The sequence below is a fragment of the Ochotona curzoniae genome, unplaced genomic scaffold (assembly GCF_017591425.1).
Source record: "Ochotona curzoniae isolate NIBS_2020 unplaced genomic scaffold, NIBS_Ocur_1.0 contig_2210, whole genome shotgun sequence".
Taxonomy (NCBI): domain Eukaryota; kingdom Metazoa; phylum Chordata; class Mammalia; order Lagomorpha; family Ochotonidae; genus Ochotona; species Ochotona curzoniae.
Window position 1 is genome coordinate 2,700,767 of NW_024465369.1, and position 20,683 is coordinate 2,721,449.

Consider the following 20,683-nt stretch of genomic DNA (forward strand, 5'->3'; position numbering starts at 1 on the left):
AGCATTGGACAAGCTAAAGTCAGCAGCCTCTTGCAGGTCTTCCACATGAGTAGCAGAGTCCCAAAACTGTGCTGCTTTCTCAGGCACATGAGCAGGTTGCAGGGTAGGAAACGAAGCAGACAGGACACAAACCAGTGTACACAGGGAATGCAGGTTGCGTAGATGGTGGCTATGTGGTAACACCAGCCCCCCCAGAAATACACATTGCACTGTGCCTCTGTGACCAATATTTTTTAACATTTTAATTTTTCTGAAGAGTAATGCTAGTTTTTGAATGTATGTATTAGCACTGTATTAATAAACCTTATTTTAAAGTACCATTTAAAATTTTTCTGACATCTTAAAATGGATTTTACAATTAATAGAACTTTAACATTTTCTTAACATTCCTTATTATAGGTGAGTTGTTTGATTAGAAAACCTTTATCCAGTGAATGACTACCAGATTGTATTAATTTAATTTGACTTAAGTATATTTAATATCCAAATTAATTGAAACTTTGATGAAATATGTGGTTTTATTAATGATGAATTTTACTATAGATACTGACTGTAAGAGAGCAAACAATGTGACCATTGAATAATAGGGAAATTTGTTGTTATTCAAAGCTAATTCTAGACATTTTCTGTTAATTTTACAAAACTGAATGAATATGTAACAGGATGCTGTTCAAATTATAGATGTCTATGTTTTAAAAATTGCCTCTTGGTTTAGAAGTTAGGATATAGTTAGGATGCCAGTGTCCCATGTTGGATCCTGGGTAACACTCCTGAACCCAATTTCTGATCCTTTTTGTCCTGTGGTTCCTGCATTGGAAGGAGCTCCTGCTTGCTCCTAATGCAGACCCTGGCAGCCAGCGGTGTGTAAGCACTTGGGTTCTTGCAAACCATGTGGAAGATGTGGATTCAGTGCTGAGCCCCCAGGCTCATCATGGGCATTGGTGGAATGCACCAGCCAATGGAAACCTTCCCACTGTCTGTCTGCTTCCTGAAAAGATAACTGTGAAAGAGGGAAGGAAGGAATGATTGAACAGTGACCTTTGAAAGTGGAACATAAGTAAAAAGTGCTTTTACTTTGTAAGTTAGTATATTCTCATAAATGAATATTTATTTACATGTGATAATTTTTTTTCTTATCACCATGGTCAGTCATAATGATCTACCTGAGAATGTGGTTGAAGAAAATTTTTCATTTCCTGTATCCCATCGTAATTAAAGTATGAGAAAGCAATTTCTTCAAATTACATCTCTGTGAGCATATGACTCTTTTTTTTTTAATAGCGTAGTGTTTTAAAATTTTATTTTAATTGTTGTGTTTCCTTAAAGAAAGCAAGCTAATTCTAAAAAAACGACTCACTGAACTAGCATTGACTTTGAAGGCATTACCGTGTGAAATGTGCTAGAGTGAATTGTAAGCTTTTTTCTAGAAGTCAGGTTTGAGTTTGGTGTTCTCATTTAGATTGGTGCTTCTGTTCTTAATGTGCCTTCAGAAGCACTGTGTGCCTGGGTAGATGTCCTTTTTTCAACTATCTCCCTGTCTCGTTATTGTTATCTTTAGTTACCTCCTTTTTTGTTTTGTTTACATTTCCTATATAAGAAAGTAATTCATACACCATCACTCACTTTCCCCTGTATTTCCAAACTGCTGTGGTTCTTTTGCAGTCAGAGAAATTATAAGATATAGTGGTCAGGGCCCAGCCCTACAGGCTAGTGGTTAAAGACCTCACCTTGCATGCAGTGGGATCACACGTGGAGTGCTGTTTCGTGTCCTGGCTTCTCCACTTTCCTTCCAGCTCCCTGCTTGTGGCCTAGGAAGGCAGTGGAGGACGGCTTACAGCCTTGGGACCCTACACCAGGCTAGGAGACTGGAGGAGGCTCCTGGCTCCTGGCTTCAGATCAGTTCGGCTCTGGCCATTGAAGCCACTTGAGGAGTGGATAGGAGGTCTTTCTCTCTGTAGCTCCTCTCTGTAGGTCTGAATTTGCAATAAAAATGACAAATCTTAAAAAAAAAAAAAAGATCATGTGGTACAGTGTATTAAACATTTTAACATTTGATCTGACAGGCTTACCTTCAGCAGACACAAGAACTGGTTTTACTTGAAACCATAATGCTACAAACACTAGGTATGTACTTACTGCCAGTTGTTTTCTGTTCTTCATTGTAATAAGTCTGAAAAAATTTCTGGAATGATTTTATTGTTGAAGAAAGTTATTTTAAAACAGGCTCTGGACCATAGTGATGTTGCCTAGTCACAATAAGAACCAATTTTTAGCATTTCCTTTCAGTTGGCCTAATTTAACTGAATGGTAAACATAGCCTGCAGTGTGATTTCTTGGACTTTAGTTGAAACACTGCTTCACACTGGAGTGGGAGTGAAATGGCCCTTAGAGCACTACCTGTGATGGTGTGTGATTGTGATGTGTACAAACATCATTGCTCTCCTAAAGTTATAGTCAGTATGTAATGAAAATGTCATGTCTTTTTTTAATGTGACATAGAAACTAAATGTTGATCATTCTCTTCTAAAAGTTACCTTTTCATAGAACAGGTTCATCTACTCCAGTCTTTCATTTAGTCTAACAATGTAACTTGTCTAAAGTCTTTTAGAAAAACCTAGTAGGGGATGGTAGGGAAAACATGGACTCTGGGAAGATACAACTTTATAAATCTGCAGCCTGTGATCAGCTTTGTAAACTTGGCAGAGTTTCTTTAAATGTTGAGTGCCTCCATTCTTTGAAAGTTGGACAGTAATACATAACTTTAGATTGTGAATTTGTAGCTGTTTTTGTTACTTATTTCTCAATTTGTTGGAAGCTAGTGTGATGAATTACAGCTTCCCATCATAACATTCTTTTTATTACAAAAATAGCTTGTTTAAAGCACAGAATTTGAAGTATTTCTAAAATAAAAGTATAAAAAATATTTGAAAAAATATATTTGAACTTTATTCCCACCAAATGCTTTATTATTTTATTTCACAAGATTAAATTTTGAAAAACAACAGCATATATTATTGATGACATTATTATAAAATTTATTAGATATTGTTTATTACATAAAATGTGTCATACCCATGTTGTGACACTGTTGAACTTAAGAATAACATTTTAAGAGAAAGTTAGAACAGCATTTTGCATATTAGAAATATGTAGTATAGAAATGTAGAAATATAGAGTGCACATCATTCTTTATAAATTTGTATTACCCATTTATTAGGGTTTTATTTATTGTTTCTGAAGGGACTAGGTATGGCATGCACTTTTAATGATAAAAAGAGAAACCCTGCCATACCTAGGGGTTAATTGGACAGTGAAAACTATTTACCATTCACCTTTGATTTCTGAAACACACTTTAAAGAATCCTAAAACCTGAATGCTTCACTTGCCTTGTATTTTTAATTACTAGTGAAATAGTTATTATGTTAACCCTTTGCTCTGATGTGTTGTAAAAAAAATGAGACTGTATAATTGAAAAAGCTGATTACTGCTGTTTTTGCCTTACATTTGTGAAAAATGTTCTTTTCACATCTTCTGAAAGATATGAAATACTAAGTTAAATCTGTGCTTGAATTGTGGAGCCAGCTTACTAATAGTTATTTGCTGTAGATCTAACCTCTTATTAACTTGAGAATCCCAAATTAATTATAATCTGGAATTTTGGATTAATGTAGTCTTTGAGCTTTAACTGTTTTTTAAATTGGGATATTGTACTTCAGAAGCTATTTCTCATCTTTGGAGACACGATGTGCATGTCAGTGATAAGAAACTTTTACAACTTTATCTCTGGGGTTTGTAATTAGTGAATATATTACAAATTTATGGTTATGATGAATGGTGGTTCTCAGGTCAGTAATGGTAAATGATTGGGGGAAAAATAGTGCTTATCATTTCAGGTTTTGAGATCACCATTGAACACCCACACACAGATGTGGTGAAATGTACCCAGTTAGTAAGAGGTGAGTGATCTTAAAACGTTTTTGTAAGATAAAAATACTAATTTTTCTCAATCTGTAATTGATTAGATGTTGGGGAAGAGTTAACTTTTTGTTGGATTGTGTTAAAATGGGGAATTGCCATTTTGAAGCATTCTTTTTTTTCCGCCTCCTACATCAACTTATTCAAGTACTTGTAGTTGTGCTTTGGCCTGGTGTATTAGGTTCTTTTAAACTTAGAGAAGCTAGCTTCACTAAAAAGGTCTGGGGCCTTCCAAATATTGGGATTCTTCTCTCCATCCTCCCTTTGGCTATGCCAGTCCCACTTCGGCTGATGTTAAGAGGTAGGCTGTGCAGAGGTGCAAAAAATAATGCTGATTTCCAGTTTTTGTCAAACTTTGGTTACTTCCTGAAAAGGAATATAGCTTAAGAATTTTAAGGCTAACCTCAAGTTGTTAGCACATTTGTCACTTTTAGAAATGCTTCCCATATTCATTTGGACAAAATTGGCTTAATATGTTTTCAGTTTTTTAGCATTACTCAAAATGGCTTTTTTTGATAGAGGAGTAATTATAAGCAAGATACATTGCGATATGTCTGTTAAACCTTGTGTAAAGTAGGAAAGTTTGGGTATTGTTAAGTGCTTGTAAAACACAAGGTAGTTTTCTACACCTGTCAGTGAATCCTGTATGTCTGTTGTGGTATCCTTAGAAATATTTTTTATACAGGTGCATGTTGTGCTGCTTCTTACTTCTACTTTGCTATTTCCTATTTGAAGTGTTAGGTATTCAGCCCATCCACCTGGTACTTTAGTGTTTTTTTGTTACTTCCCTTTTGAAAATGAAATTTTGCAGTTTCATTCACCAGGCTTTTTAAGTTTGTCGTAAACAAAATAGGTAAGACTTGTGAAAGCCTTGTTCTCTTTTTAGCATTTATGTATATATTCTCACTTTTTATTTGTTCTACATTGAACTCATTTTGTGCCTAAATAAAATTTTGTTATGTTAATAACTGCATTTTAGAAAAACTCTGGTACCATAGTATTAAAAACCAGAATGCTAAAAATTCCAATTTTTTTTAATCTCAGTGTAGCCTACATTGTTAAACTAGGACATATTTAATTAATAGTTCCTCTTTTTGTGGTTGTTTATTTTGTAACACGTTCTCATCCCTATTATTACAGTGTAGTATAGAATTATATAAATAGTTCTAATGGTAAATTTTTTAAAAGCATTAAATAGTTTTCATTTTCCTGAAAAAGCTGTTTCTAATAGTAATAGGTAATCGCTTCTCAGCCTTTTGGCTAAGATCAAGTGTAATAGTAATAGGGAACCATATAATTTTAAACAGAGCCTAGTGAAAGAAAGCTTAAAAGATACTACTGTTTTTTAAGTTTCCTTAAATGTATTAAGAAGTACAATTGGATTTCAGATTATTATTTGTCAAATTAGAATAATTTTTTTAAGTCCAAACTTTATATAATAATTTTTGCATGTGGTCTACTACATTTAAATACTATAAACATGAAATAAGCTAATTTGAAAATTGATTTTTTAAGATGTGCTTACTTTTAGTTGAAAGGCAGGGTTGCGGAGAGGAGAGACAGAGAGAGATCTTTCATTGACTAGTTCACTTCCCAAATGGCTGCAAAGGCCAGAGCTGTGCTGATCTGAAGCCAGATCTCCTCATGGGTGCAGGGACCCAGGAAGCCTTCCCAGGCCATCAGTGGAGAGCTGGATCAGAAGTGTAGTAGCTAGGAAACAAGCCAGACCCATACAAGATTCTGACAACACTAAGCCAGACACAAAAGTTAAATTTTAAAACAATGGCAAAAGCTGCAGGCTTGATAACATCCAAAATGAAGCATTTACTGCTGACAAATGGTGTTTTTTTTTTGTTTTAATTTTTTATTTAATGCTTATTAGAATGTGGATGATTCTTAAATTTGAATACAAACAATGTATATGTTTAACTTCATTTTGTCTAACATTTCTGATAATGATAATTTTTATCATTTAAAATGTTCTGTCATATTTGGTGTTTTTTTTTTCTTTGTTACTGCTTGCAGCTACAAAAAGAACATTAATTATTGCATTCTCTATTCAAAAACTGTTTATATACATATATTTTTTTAATTTAGATGTATTCCTGGATGAAAATTACTCTGCCAGTTTAGAATTATCTTTTCCTTCCTTCTCTAGATTTTGTTAGATTCAGGGGGTTGGGGAGGGTGGTGAATGAAATTGATTCTTTGAAATCTATTTCCTCCTTCTGGAAATGAGAGTTGATATGCTGCTTTTGCTACAGAACTGGCTAATGTCATTTTCAGGGACCTTTCACTTCTATGATTTCTCCTTCCCTCCCCACCAGGAAAGAATGCCATACTTAAGTCACACTGCCTCCAAGACATCTGATGCTTTGATATTCTTCCTTAGCACAACTCTGCTAAACCCAAATCCCTTTTGTAAAACTTGTGTTGATGATCCACATGGGGCTACAGGGATTACAGGTGCCATGAATTTAAAAAGAAAAAAAAGAAGGGGGGAGGAATTTGAAACATGTTAGGGATGAAATTGATGTTGACTGATGCTAGGTAAACAGTGATTATGAACATTAATGGGAGAAAATGGGGAAACTCTTCCAAAAGAGTGTTGCTGTTGAGAAGAGTAAGAGGCACTAGGGGAGGGGATGTGGTGTTTAGTTTATGACAAAGCTAGTTAACATTTTGTTTTCTGTTGGGAACCAGTGTTGGAGCATCCTGATTTTCCCTAGAGTACCTATATCTTTTCTTAGTGTTGCCTTTAATTAGAATCTTTAATTTTTTTTAAAGTAATTTTAGTGGAGCTTCCCAAGTTGTATTTCTACATTGCTTATCCTCTGTTTATGCTTTAATTGAGCAGTTTGTGCTTTGAGTTTTGGGGGTGGGGGGGTTGTTTTGTTTTGATGCAAGTATTTAAGACAAATATGACTGAGGAGTAAGTCTGGCAGGCAACTCTTTGTATTTTGTATTAGACTTCAAAAATCTTTTCTTCTTCTTCTTCTTTTTTTTAAATCCAGGAGAATGCTTTATTGCAACTTTTAGCTGACTAGATGCTTAACTTAGTAACAAGTTTAGCCCTTGTAACTGGCTAGCTAAAAGCAAATCGGCTTGTTTCTCAGATCTTTGGGGGATAGCAAGAAAACATTTGAGTGAATGTTGTTGAAGATTTTCAGTAGTATAGAAAATGATGGCGCTCTTGTGATATTTGTAAGTAGTAAGTAAAATTTACTTTTTGTGTACAAATCTTTGAAGTTTTTGTTGTGTTGAGAACTTTTTGATGGTAGCAAGTTAATGCTGATGGTATCGTCTTTGGTTTTTTTTTCTTTTCTTACAGCAAGCAAGGATTTGGCACAGACATCCTATTTCATGGCTACCAACAGGTTGTTATCCTGACCCTCTTTGTTGCACTGTTGTAGCACACTATAGCTTCCTTTAATGCAGGGCCCCCTCAATGTGTCTCTTACCCTTGTTGCAACAGGAGACTGGACCATCTACTGTGGTGGTACCTTCCTGTTTGCTTTGCGGTGTATTGTACAAGGGACTTTGGGCACAGAGGGGTTAAATGCACAATGTGAAGTGTAGTGGTGCTTTCTGATGACATATTCTCGATTTGTGAGTGCATAAGTCTAAAATTGGTAGCCTGAATAACAGCTAAAGATTACAAAGAGCTAAACTTAACGTAGAAATTCGAGCAACTTGGTAAGTATAAAGCTATTTCTAGTTTACAATTATAGTTAAATGACAGTTTTTAAAAATTTCACATTGCTCCAATCTTAAAAGTTTTTTAATAACTAAGATTTATGTAACATAGGATTTTTTCTAGTTAATACCTGTCATTAGTAAATTAGAAGTCGTCAAGTTCTAGCCATAGCTGAGTTTGCATAAATATAATTTTGCTTTTTAAAAAAGTTTTCAGTTTTTATAAGATGAAAATTTGTGTTTGTGACTCATGAGTCATTTTATCAATTCTGAAATAGTGCTGCAAGAAGCCTTTAAATTTCTAATAATTCTCTTTGAGATTGACTATATTGGTGGTTTAAATTTGTTTTAAAACAGGTTTGGGGAGAAAAAACAAATAATTTTTGTGTGATTCTTAATTTCTTATAGCACTTGATGAATTTTATTTAAAAATGTGGTTTGGCACAGGCTTATGTTGTTGGCCTTTTACCTCTGTCCCCTAGATAGTTGAGTAGGAAAGGAAATACTTTCAAGTAGTGATGAGAAAAGGCTGGCTATGGCATGTTATGCTCAGTTTTTAGTATACAGCAGGAATAGAAAGGTAGCTTTTAAGTGTTTAGTGACACTGAACTTTGAAGTTGTTTGTGAAAGGTAAGTTTTCCTTGTGGCTTTTCTAAAAGACAGGTTTACAGAGTTTATGTTAAATTCTCTTTAATTTACTAGAGAATTGTATATGGTCAGCCACGCCAGATTTAATATAAGCCCTTATTATAAAGTTGCTATGTTTGCAAATAGTATTTTTTGTGTTTTGCCATGGCATTACAAAATAAACAAAAATTATAAAAGTTTGGAGTTTATGCTTGCATATAGCAATTATTATTCATTATACTATCTTTCCCTCGTATACTTTGGATTTAGATGTGAGAACAACAATTATTTTAAAGAATGTATTTTGTAACTCTTAATCATTACTTAATAAAATAAGATTTTATACTCTAGACTTTAAGAAGAAAATCTCTATAATGTTCTTTTCGCTTTGACCTCACTGGTAAATGTTTTTCTTTGTTTTACATATATGAACTTCTATGGCTCTCCATTTTCAAACCTGCTCCACGCAGTCTGCATCTTACAACCTTCTGTCTTCAGTACAAACCAACAGTGATAGCATGTGTGTGCATTCATTTGGCTTGCAAATGGTCCAATTGGGAGATTCCTGTGTCAACTGATGGAAAGCATTGGTGGGAATATGTGGATCCTACTGTCACTCTGGAATTACTAGATGGTAAATAGAGAAGAAACTTTTTTACAATATTTTTTTTACAATAATAATTTCCTACTTACCCATTGCCACCTTAACAGTTCCACCCTGTCCAATGAGGGCATAGACATGCACAGATATATTAGTTACACCAGTTCTTTGTAAAATAATTTTCTTTCAAAAGGTGGAGAGAGGGAAGTCTTTCATCCACTATTCCGCAAATGCCAGTAACAGCTTGGAAGGGCCAGGAGCTCATTCTGTGTATCTCACGTGAGTGGCAAGTTGAATCAAAGGTACTTGAGCTGGCATCTGCTACTTTTCTGGACATGGACATGAGCAGAGTCAGGACTTGACTTCCCAAGCAGTGCCTTAATGAATTACTAAGTCAAAGGGCCACCCATTTCATCTACTGATCGTTGATACTTAAGAAGATAAGGATTCTTGGGCCCGGCGCAGTGGTGCAAGTGGTTAAGATCCTCGCCTTGCACGCCTGGGATCCCATATGGGCGCCGGTTCTATCCCGGCTGCCCCGCTTCCCTTCCAGCTCCCTGCCTGTGGCCCGGGAGAGCAGTTGAGGACGGCCCAGAGCTTTGGGACCCTACACCCGCGTGGGAGACCCGGAAGAGGCTCCTGGCTTCGGATCGGCATAGCATCGGCCGTTCCGGCTCACTTGGGGAGTGAATTAACAGATGGAAGATCTTCCTCTCTTTCTCTCCTCTCTGTATATCCGCCTTTCCAATAAAAACATAATAAAAATAAATCTTTAAAAAAGAAGAAGATAAGGATTCTTTTAAAAAAAGGTAATTTCATTTTAACAATTTGATAATGGAATTTTAAAGCGCAGTCACACGTTTAAATGAACGGAATGACACAGAATTCATTAGTTTAAAGAAAAAGCATTTGCATATATTATTAACCACTACAACGATTTAAAACTCCTCAGGACTTTTCTAAAAAAAAATACATGAACTAAAATGCTATAGATGATAGAACAAGAATGCATGTTTAAAGTATTCTTACATTGTTGAGTTTAAAATGTGTATACTCATGCCATTGTTATGCAGCAAGTTAAACCACCACCTAGAGTGCTGGTGCTTCATGTTAAGACACTGACCAAGTCCCAGCTGCTCCACTTCCAGTCAAAGCTGCCCAGCAATCCACCTAGGAAGGCAGGGGGAGGTGGTTGCCAAGTTTTGGGGTGTATACATTGTTTTGCAAATTATTTTGTAGTACTCTATAAAACTTGAGTAGGGTACTTAAGAAAGAAAAACACTTTTATGTCTGCTATCTACCAGCATTTATGTAAAGAAGTTAATGTATATTTAATTTTGGTGGTTAGGATGTTACATAAGTGGAGTCAAAACAATTTGTTAATGTTGGACTCAAAAGTACCTTCTGTTAGTCTCATTGACTAATGTAAAGTAGAAAAGTTGTATAAATTTTTTAAAAGTTGCTTTAAGTTTTTCAAATTATGTGGTGAAGTTTCGGACATTAAATGTTGTTTTATCCTGACTGGTTCAAAAAGTCCATGAACCTTTAGTAGGAAATAACATTAAATTTATCAGGGAAGTTACATCTGGAAAGACAGATTTTGGCTTATGGGACAGTTTTAAATAGGGTGTGTGTGGGTGTGTGTGTGTGTGTGCACATGTGTGCTTGCACGCATGCTTCTAAATCTGTAGTAGTGTGGCATTTTTGTGTGTGTATTGTACTTTTCTAAGACTAAGGCTTATATTGCTTTCAATTTTCAGTCAGCTTTTGCCTAGAATAGTTTCCAGAGAAAGAAGCTTTCTATTTACATGTAAAAGTAATGAATGAATCTGTAATCATACTTTAAGTCACTTGTTTAGTATTATTATTTGTCTTGAGAAGAGTGGCCAGTAGCAGTGATACTATTTTGAGTTATTAAACTATAATTCATCTTTATGGCACTTCTATGGAAAAGTGTATCATCTTATTATAAATCTTAAATTTAAGAGAACTGAAAAAAATGTATCACAATGTAGTTTGAATAGTAGAAAGTAAGCATATGGTTAAAGAAATTTTTTTAACAGCATTGGACTTGGAAATATTTTTAACTTAAAGAACTAGCAAAATAGTATGGAGTTCCTGTATGTCCTTCACCCAGCTTCATCTTACATAACAATCTGTAATTACCAAAACCAGGAAATTAACAATGATATAATACTATTACCCCAGATTTTCCCGTTTTTCCCTACTTTAGGATCCTATATTCCATTCAGTTGATATGCTTTATTAGTCTCCTATAATCTGTGATAGCTCTTCAGTATTCCCTTGTCTTTTGTGACTTTGACACTTTGGAAAATAATTATTTCAGAATGATCATCACGTAGAGTTTTGTCTTATGTTTTCCTCATAAGATCGAAGTTATGTATTTTTGGCAAAAAATCTTCAGAAATACGTGGTTCTCTGCTTGGTGTGCATCCTAGCACAAGGTGTCTATCACACTGATAACTCTTTTCCATGGAAATACAGCCATGATCAGATGATAAAAGCTGATGATATCTCCTGGCTTCTTCCACTACGAAGTTAATAGTAATTAATAAATACCTTAGGGAAGATAAGTTGGGATTATACAAATATCCTTTTTTCTTAGACTTGCTTGTAAACACTAAGAATTTTGTTATTACATCTTGCGAGCAACAAATATTGCTGTTATTTACCTCATAGAGACTTAGTAGTATTCAGTGGCGATTTATTTTTGTGCTACTCAATTTTCCAGACACTAAGAATGTCTACTTTTATAAAGGTTGACTAGAAGGATAACAATGAAGTAGATAAGCTCTTAGGGTCCCTTTTTAATACTGCCCTCTTCAGAGGAATTAAATACTATAAAGGTACCTTCTAAGTTTTAAATTTTAAATTTTGTTTTTAGAGCTAACACATGAGTTTCTACAAATATTGGAGAAAACGCCTAGTAGATTGAAGAAGATTCGAAACTGGAGGGTAAGAGAATTAGCAGGATATTACAGAATATTAGTTTGTCAATTGCCTATTTTATAGCTAACCAATTTTGTTATTAAATAACCCTTCTAGTACTCATAAACATATCAAACTACATGTAGTCATAGTTTATTCAGTAGACATTGTTCAGTAGACATTAAGTATCTCACACACTTTCTTTTTAATTCTAACAGTGAGTATATCAGATATACTCTTAAATTTGCAGGTGGAGGAACTAGAGCCTAGACAAATTAAGTTACTCTAATTCTGGGCTCAAGCTTAATTTGTATTTGATCTTAAGACCAGTGCATTCAACTTTTTATAGCCTTCCCATTATGCCTCCAAATAAGACATTTATTTACTGGCAACAAGTTCTTAAAGGTGATGTGTGTGTGTGTGATATTTATAGTAAACAAGTTTTTATCTCCACATAATGATAGTGTTATATGTATATAATTTAACAGACTATAGGAAAATAGGTTTTGTATTAAATTCCTTTGCTAGCACTGTCCTTTGTGTTTTATTTAAATAGGCTGATCAGGCGGCTAAGAAACCAAAAGTAGATGGACAAGTATCAGAGAGACCGCTTCTCAGTTCATCTTTGGTCCAGAATTCCATGTTAGTAGATAGTGTCACTGGTGTGCCTACCAACCCAACTTTCCAGAAACCGTCTACATCAGCATTCCCTGCTCCAGTACCTCTAAATTCAGGAAATATTTCTGTTCAAGACAGCCATACATCTGATAACTTATCAGTGCTAGCAACAGGAATGCCAGGTACCTCATACAGTTTGTCATCACACCAAGAATGGCCTCAGCACCAGGAATCCACAAGAACAGAACAACTCTATTCACAAAAACAGGAGACATCTTTGTCTGGTAGCCAGTACAACGTCAACTTCCAGCAGGGACCTACTGTATCACTACATTCAGGATTACATCACAGACCTGACAAAATTTCTGATCATTCTTCCGTTAAGCAAGAATATTCTCATAAAGCAGGGAGTAGTAAACACCATGGGCCAATTTCTGCCACTCCTGGAATAATCCCTCAGAAAATGTCATTAGATAAATACAGAGAAAAACGTAAGCTAGAAACTCTTGATCTTGATGTAAGGGATCATTATATAGCTTCCCAGGTAGAACAGCAGCACAAACATGGACAGTCCCAGGCAGCCAGCAGCAGTTCTGTAACTTCTCCCATTAAAATGAAAATTCCTATCACAAATACTGAAAAGCCTGAAAAGTACATGGCAGATAAAAAGGAGAAGAGTGGCTCGCTGAAATTACGGATTCCAATACCACCCACTGATAAAGGAACAAGTAAAGAAGAACTAAAGATGAAGATAAAAGTCTCATCTTCTGAAAGGCACAGCTCTTCTGATGAAGGCAGTGGGAAGAGCAAGCATTCAAGCCCACATGTTAGCCGAGACCATAAGGAGAAGCACAAGGAGCACCCTTCCAACCGCCACCATGTCAGCAGTCACAAGCATTCCCATTCCCACAGTGGCAGCAGCAGCAGTGGTGGCAGCAAACACAGTGCTGATGGAATCCCACCCACTGTTTTGAGGAGCCCAATTGGCCTGAGCAGTGATGGCTATTCTTCTAGTTCCAGTTCTTCAAGGAAGAAGCTGCATATCAATGATGCATCTCACAACCATCACTCCAAAATGAGCAAAAGTTCCAAAAGTTCAGGTAGTTCATCTAGTTCTTCCTCCTCTGTTAAGCAGTATATGTCCTCTCACAACTCTGTTTTTAACCATCCCTTACCCCCTCCTCCCCCTGTCACATACCAGGTGGGCTACGGACATCTCAGCACGCTCGTGAAACTGGACAAGAAGCCAGTGGAGACCCACGGTCCTGATGGCAATCACGAGTACAGTACAAACAGCCAGCATATGGACTACAAAGATACATTCGACATGCTGGACTCGCTGCTAAGTGCCCAAGGAATGAACATGTAATCATTTGTTTAGGTCACTTTTTCTTTACTTTTTTTAATTTAAAAATTGTTGGAATGGAAAAATTCCTCCTGATCTAGCAGTGGTAACACCTGCTGTTTCTGCCACTGCTTCAATATTTGTAAGTGCTGCTTTATTCTTCATTCTGAAAAGAAGAGATTATAGTAAACAAGTTTTTATCTCCACATAATGATAGTGTTATAAATACTGCAAAAGCATGGAAGGTGCAAAACTCAATATTTCTACAGTTGCAGCTGAGAACATTAGGATGAATGGCTGGCTGCTTCTAGGGATATAAGCTGCCTCAAGCATTTGTTATTTATAATTTGAATACTGTATAGCTATTTTTTGTTGTTGCTTGGCTTTTGAATGAGTGTAAATTGTTTTTCTTTTGTGTATTTATATTTGTATGTATGATTTGCATGTTTCAATGATAAAGGGATAAAACAGTATACTGACAACTGTTTACAAGAAAGTGGAGAAAAATGTACATACATTTTTGTATGTTTAGATATTACCATAAATACTCAGGATTGGAGCTGCTTGTAAGTATAACAATATACAGAATAACTTTATTTTCTCTTGTCAGAGTCCATCACTAATCTAAAACAAAGGTGGCACTTTTTTATGTTAACCTTAAACTCTAGGCCTTACCGGAAGCCACTGAAGGGGGACACTTCACTACCGGATGGGTGTACAGTGCCAAGCATGGGATGGTCAGTTACACTGTCGGGCATGAAACTTTTGCCTTCAGAGGTTCTGACCAGATTGGCCACTGAAATAACCCCTAATTTTCTGAAGGCTTGAAGAGGAAAAAAAGTTTACATACTCTTGATGTGAAGTGCATTTAAATGTTTGTTGGCTTGTTGCAGTACTATAAAACAGAGCTGTTAATAATGGTTGTGTGAATTACTGTGATTTGAAAACTAAATTCACAAAGATTTATTTACATAGTGAAAGAGTTAGTTTTTTTCTTAAAGAACTTTAACACTACATATTTTATTACCAGTAAACAGGGATCACTTTTCCTTTAACATTCAGAATGACACCATATTCTTAAATATATTCCTCTCTTGAAGTGTGTTTGTGTGTGATGCCATATTTCTTTTTCAGGTAAATGCAGTCTTCCATACAAAAATGAAATTAAACCTATGCTCTCTCAGTTCTTTTATATTCTAACAATAAATAAAAAGAAAAGATCACTGTGCATTGTACCTGTATTTGTAGCTTAATGTTATTATCAGGAAGCTCTGTTAAAAATGATCAGCCTCCAGACAAACCGCTGGTGGAGGTTTTACATTTGTTTGCACATCTCAGAATATTCCTGTTGATGTAAAGTTTGCACAGTCATCTGACTTCTGATCAAACTATAGATGTGTTTGAATTTGGCTTAAGCAAACCAGTAACACAGCTCTTGCTTAATCAGTTAATCTTGACTTTATTCTGTGGTAAATCTTGGAGCTGTTGAGTATTGTTGAGATGGGTTGGATTCAACCTCTGTTGAACTAAAAACTGTCTTAATTTTCTTTTGTGTGTATATGAATTATTTTTGTTACAAAGCCACTGTTACGTGCACAATTGTAATTTTACTCATGTGTTGTGGTTGTAAATATTGAAAGTTGAATCTTGTGCTTTATTTCATTTAGTAATTGCCTATTTTGCTGGTAGCTTTATTATTTTTTTTTTTTTTTTAAGAAAACTGTTCATTGTTTTGTCAATGTTATTTGAACTTGATACTAGGAGCCTCTTTCTAGGGCCTTTTGCCTAGCTAGCATGTCTTAACATTGGTTCTTGTCTTGCATAACTTTAGTAATCTGTCTATATGTAACCTTATTGCTCTGTATGGCATAATCCTGTATCCACAAACATGGTAATTTTGATGCAGTTCTTTTACAGTGGTACATAATCCAAGGACTAGTGTAGAATTAAGCTGAGTACAAGATTGGGGGGGCGGGGGCAGGGGTTTGTTCTTGGTAATTTAGATGTGAAATCTCCACAGAGCTATCATGTGAAATGATATAGGGCGGTTGTGCTACTGTATAATTGGGGATAATACCAGGAATTTTAATAAGATTTTGTAAAGAGTATCCAGAAAAGTAGTGAACTTATTTTCAGTATGACATAGAAAAACAATGTGAATATTTAAGGTCTGTGACTATAGTTAAACTTCACTAAGAATTTGCAGAATTGTTTTGAGATGTGGGAATAAAGGTAATTTTGTTGAATCTTTATTGGTGCTAATGATGGACAGTTAAAAAGTAGCTAGTGTATATTGTTATGGGTCAGTACTTATTAGTACTTCCAAAATTGAAATGCTATGTATTCACTTTTCACTCTGTAAATGTACTTCTTTACACTTAACTTTATTTATTAAAGGGCAGCCAGTTCTAATTTTTACAGGATTGTGTGAGCTGTTCAAACTCTTTAACCTCTGAACAGGATATTAAGCTTCCAGAACCACAATGGGGGTAAATATGGAGATTGAAATTTCATTTCCATTAAAGGAAAATTCTTATTCATATTACCATGAATTTGCTTTAACCATCTCATTCGCACGAAATCGTTAATCTGCCTCGTCCCAGTAGGCTCTACCAAAGAAAAAGACTCAGATGAATGAACACTGTTAATGTGAGTCTTCTTATAAGTAGCCATAAATAAACCAAAATAGTGTCATCAGATTTAGGGATGAAATTCAGTATGTGCAAAGTACTGTTAAGGTGATACATTTTGATGAGATTTTTAAAAAAAATATTAAAAAGCATTAAACATCCAATAAAAGAGTGACTCATTTTTAAGTTGTGCTTTCCCAGGATTGCGGACTTATTGCCTTTATGCAGGAAATATGCCACAGACGGGCTTTATCTACTTCTACCGTTTTAAACCAAGTTTTCTGATACTTAGCTCTTAGGCCCCTTTAAATATTTTCCTTAGCTACTTTAAAATACATTTTTAGAACCAAAGCAAGGGGTGTTTGTTCACAGAAACATTCTCAGAGACCTGCATTTTTAAAAAGCAGCAGTGTCCTTTAGTGGAAAAACCCTGCAGAGTGTCCAAGTTGGAAGTATTTTAAGTTCCTAAAAGTCACACTGTCAGCCCTGTGTTTGTCTTTGGGAGTGGTCACCTGTGCATCTTGCTCTTGTATGTATGCAGATTAATTTTGGTTCAAGTTCTTGGGTTTTCAGTCAGTTGAAGAAATTTTCTAATTATGGTTTCTTCAGGCAGCTTATATAACTTTGTAGTAATTTGGAAAATACCCTCCTTTTGAACTAAGGCAATGACTAATTGACACCTGCTTCAGAAAACCAATTTGAAATGCTTTTGTTATCCTTGTCAGAAAATAAGGTTTCAAACACATTTTTATATTTGAAAATTTTAATTGGCAATTTAAATTCCTTAGCCAACCTTAGAAATAAACCACTGCATTTATGTTAATATTAACACACTTCTGTCAGTCTACCTGGTTGGTTAGCTATTTCAGGATTTTTGCATTTGTTGTGAAAATAAGGGCAGTGGGTTGTGTTGAGGGTTTTTTTTTTTTTTTAAGCTCAGTGACAACTATAAAAAAGACACTGCTGTTCCTGAATGAGCTCACCTTTTTCAACTTGTGTCTAAAAGTAGTGCTTTTAACCTGCTGCTTAAATTTGTGATTCTTGGGGTGTCTTTGTTGAGAAGATAGACAGTTCTTATGACAGAGAATATTTGATCCAGTATTTTTCTTAGTTTGGCAGTCTTAGGAGGCTTTCTTGAAAGGCAGTAGGATTTGTTAAGTCCAAGTTTATCCAAATGAATTAGCAAATTACAGTCTCCTAGAGACTGGAATTAACCAAGTTCAACACTCATGCCCGTTAGTGCTAACGCTGATTCTGTTACATTGAAAAGCAGCATACTCTGTCCTCGCATTCTGAGAGTATCAAGTTCCAAGGCTCAGAGCTTTGATCATATCTCAAATCAGCAAATAATTTCATTGCTGTAGCTAAGGTAAGCCAAATCAGCAGTTTGCAAAGAAACATGCGTCTTGCCAGTGAGGCTCAATTGAGCTCAAGTGTTCTAGCCCTGAGAGCAGGGTTTCAGTTTTTCACTCCACAGTGTCAGTTTGGGCCCAGCCAGCTTTTACCTGTGACTTCCCCTTTTCTGTCCTGTTATCCACCATCATCTGCTTTGCCTGACAAGCAGGTTAGTAAGCAAGGTACATTGAAGGTTGCACGGCTGGGAGTAGATTTGTTGTGATGAAGGCAACTTACTGTGATACATTCATCTAAAAAATCTTGGGGCTAATTTACTTTTGTTTCCAAGCTTTGGGTGGGAACCTCATTGAAAAGACCAGTCCTGGATATTTGTTTATTTTGGGTTGCCCATTGTTTAATATGAGTACATTCGTGCAAGTCGTGTGTGTTTCAAGCTGCTTCACATGATTAGAAAATCTTAATGTGTTCTCATCCGTTGTTAGCAGATTGAGATTTCTTTTTCTGAATGTGCTCAAACCCCTCCACCACTACCACCACCAAGGAATAAGGATTGAGTAGGCTGCTTGCTGATAGAAAATGCAAAAACAAAAATATGTGTGTATGGCATGAATCACTCTCTTAGTTTTTCATTATTTATACAATTATTAATAAATATTTATTGACACCATAAGTCCAAGGCTCTGACATGTCTCGTTAACTTGATTGAAGTAACTCTGGATCCTTGGGAAATATGGGAAGGTTTCTAATATAATTAACTCTTCAAGTGACTTCAGATATCCAGGAATAAGGCCTCTGGTAGCAGGTAGACTACATTCCTGTCAGAGCCTCAGAACCTAATGGCAGAATGACCTGGAGTGAGTTGACTTTGTTCCTTGATTTCCTTTTCTGTAAGCTGTCTGCCATTCCTGTGAAGTTTCTGACACAGGTAGTCTAGGAGTGTAAAACAGGTGGTGGTTAAGAAAATTGAGGGTAGATTTGGGATGCTGAATGTAATGAGGCCAATCCAGCTTGAGCATATTGCTGTGTCCAGAATTTCTGGAATTGGGCGGGGTGGGGGCAGGGAGCAGTGGACAGGCATAGCACAGCAGCACATTGAGCTGCTCCTTGGGACTCCTGTCGGAGTGCCCAGGATCGGTTTCCCTGTTGGCTTTGCATCTAGCTTCCTGCCAGTGTATCTGACAATAGCAGCAGGTGATGAACCAAGTATTTGGGCCCTGCCATTCACATGGAGACTAAGTTTGAGTTTGTAGCACTCGGCTTCAGCCTGGTCTAGCCCTGGCTGTTGCAGCCATGTTGAAAGTGAACTAGTGAAATGGAGATCTCTCTCCCTGCCTCTTAAATAGAAAATTTATTATGATTGATGTTTTGGCCTTGTCAGACTTTTTAGATCACTGTCATGAAAGGTAAGAGTAGTTGCACTTAACTGAAAGTGAAACTGTCCCTCAATTGTAAACTGCTTATCATGGCTGCACACTACAAGCTCCACTCCCCACTGGTTTTCCTGCACCTTCCACTTGAGAGAAAAATAAAAATAAATTAATAAAAATTAGGGAATTTCCCTCTAAAAATACATTATAATCCCAAATGTAAAGTAAGTGTCTAAATCACAGAAGTTGTTTTACACCAGTGAAGACTAGTCCTGTTAGGATATGGTAAGTTTCACAGAACTTCACAAAGTTAACACTAGTCATCCAGGTTGACTTAGCCACTTTTTCCCCTGCAAGTTTTCAGGATGATCAGAGATAGACATTTTAGCATGAGGATCTATGCATGCTCCCACCTCCTGGAATAATGCAGGGCCTCACTAGCCAGAGTGCTTGCAAAGAGCTCAGGTCTCTCCGTTGTCCTGAAATGCACCCAAGCTCAGTGTTTCTGCTCAGTTTGCAGGAGTGATTCATGGATAAATTAAGCTGCAATAGTTCACAACTTAGAGGCTCCCAGACAGCAGGATAAAGCGGCATTGCCTTATTCAGCCTCCATTCTGGCTCCAGCATCCTATGTGGACACTGCTTCAAGTCCAGGCTGCTCTACTTCCTGTTCTCCCTGCTAATGGCCTAGGAAAGCAATAGAGTTGGGGCCCCTGCACCCACATGACTAAGAAGCTTCAGGCTTCTGGTTTTGGTTGGCCTGTTCTCTGCCTTTGGGGCCATTTGGAAAGTGGACCAGTGGATGAAAGGTCGGTCCCTTCTTAACTGCATTTCAAAAATAAATCTTAAGAAAATAAACTGCCGGTAACAACAGGCTACCTGCCCCTCAAAGTGTAAAGTCAGCATCTGCAGGAAAGATGCTTTATTATTTGATCGGCATTTAAATAGCTACTCTAAGCTACATTAATAGTTGCCAGCATAGAAAGTTAAAAGGTAAAGATAGCCTGACAGGTGATCAAGGTGTTTGCTTCTTGAGCAAGTTAAGTGGGTTATTACATAGGAGCTACTCATCACCAAAGCCCAGAGCTGTTGGCAGCACCACTGGAGTGAGACCACACTGCAAGTCCCAGCTCTGTGTGATGGCAGCTTTCTTAACTCAAATATAAAGTACCCATAGTATAATGCTAAAGTAGGCCCAAGCAGGTACTGTGAATTACTCTAGAATTTCAGTTGGAGGGTAAAGTTTCTGTGGTTGAATTTGGGCCCTGAGTGTAATGTGGTTGTCAGAAAGAGATGTTGTTATTAATGGTTTATGGAAGGGGGATGGAAGTATTGCTACATGAACCAGAAAGCTCTTCACACCATTAAAGTGACACAGAGAACCTGGCAGGAAGTTAGGGATATATGAGTTGAAATTTCTGCCAGCCATGCACTCTGACTACCTTACCCATAGATCCAGAACATTTACTTGCCTATGATGTCCCTATAACTTAGTGGGACCAGGAATAAGATGCCATG

The 20,683-nt window shown here is 36.4% G+C and overlaps 1 protein-coding gene across 8 annotated transcripts in view; it reads left to right on the top strand.

Moving 5' to 3' along the window:
- Positions 1 to 18,073, top strand: part of CCNT2 (cyclin T2) — a 30,102-nt gene extending 12,029 nt beyond the window's left edge. The window contains exons 4-10 of one of the 8 annotated variants that reach the window (XM_040971494.1): positions 2,064 to 2,124; positions 3,895 to 3,957; positions 7,308 to 7,353; positions 8,770 to 8,933; positions 11,806 to 11,876; positions 12,406 to 13,567; positions 13,669 to 18,073. In XM_040971494.1, coding sequence (XP_040827428.1) covers positions 2,064 to 2,124; positions 3,895 to 3,957; positions 7,308 to 7,353; positions 8,770 to 8,933; positions 11,806 to 11,876; positions 12,406 to 13,567; positions 13,669 to 13,736 — 1,635 coding nt within the window. In that variant the 3' untranslated portion in view covers positions 13,737 to 18,073. Of the gene's footprint in view, positions 1 to 2,063; positions 2,125 to 3,879; positions 3,958 to 7,307; positions 7,673 to 8,769; positions 8,934 to 11,805; positions 11,877 to 12,405 lie in introns of those variants that run through there. The other 7 variants (XM_040971493.1, XM_040971495.1, XM_040971490.1 and 4 more) reach the window with 7 other exon arrangements.
- Positions 18,074 to 20,683: the final 2,610 nt, after the last annotated feature.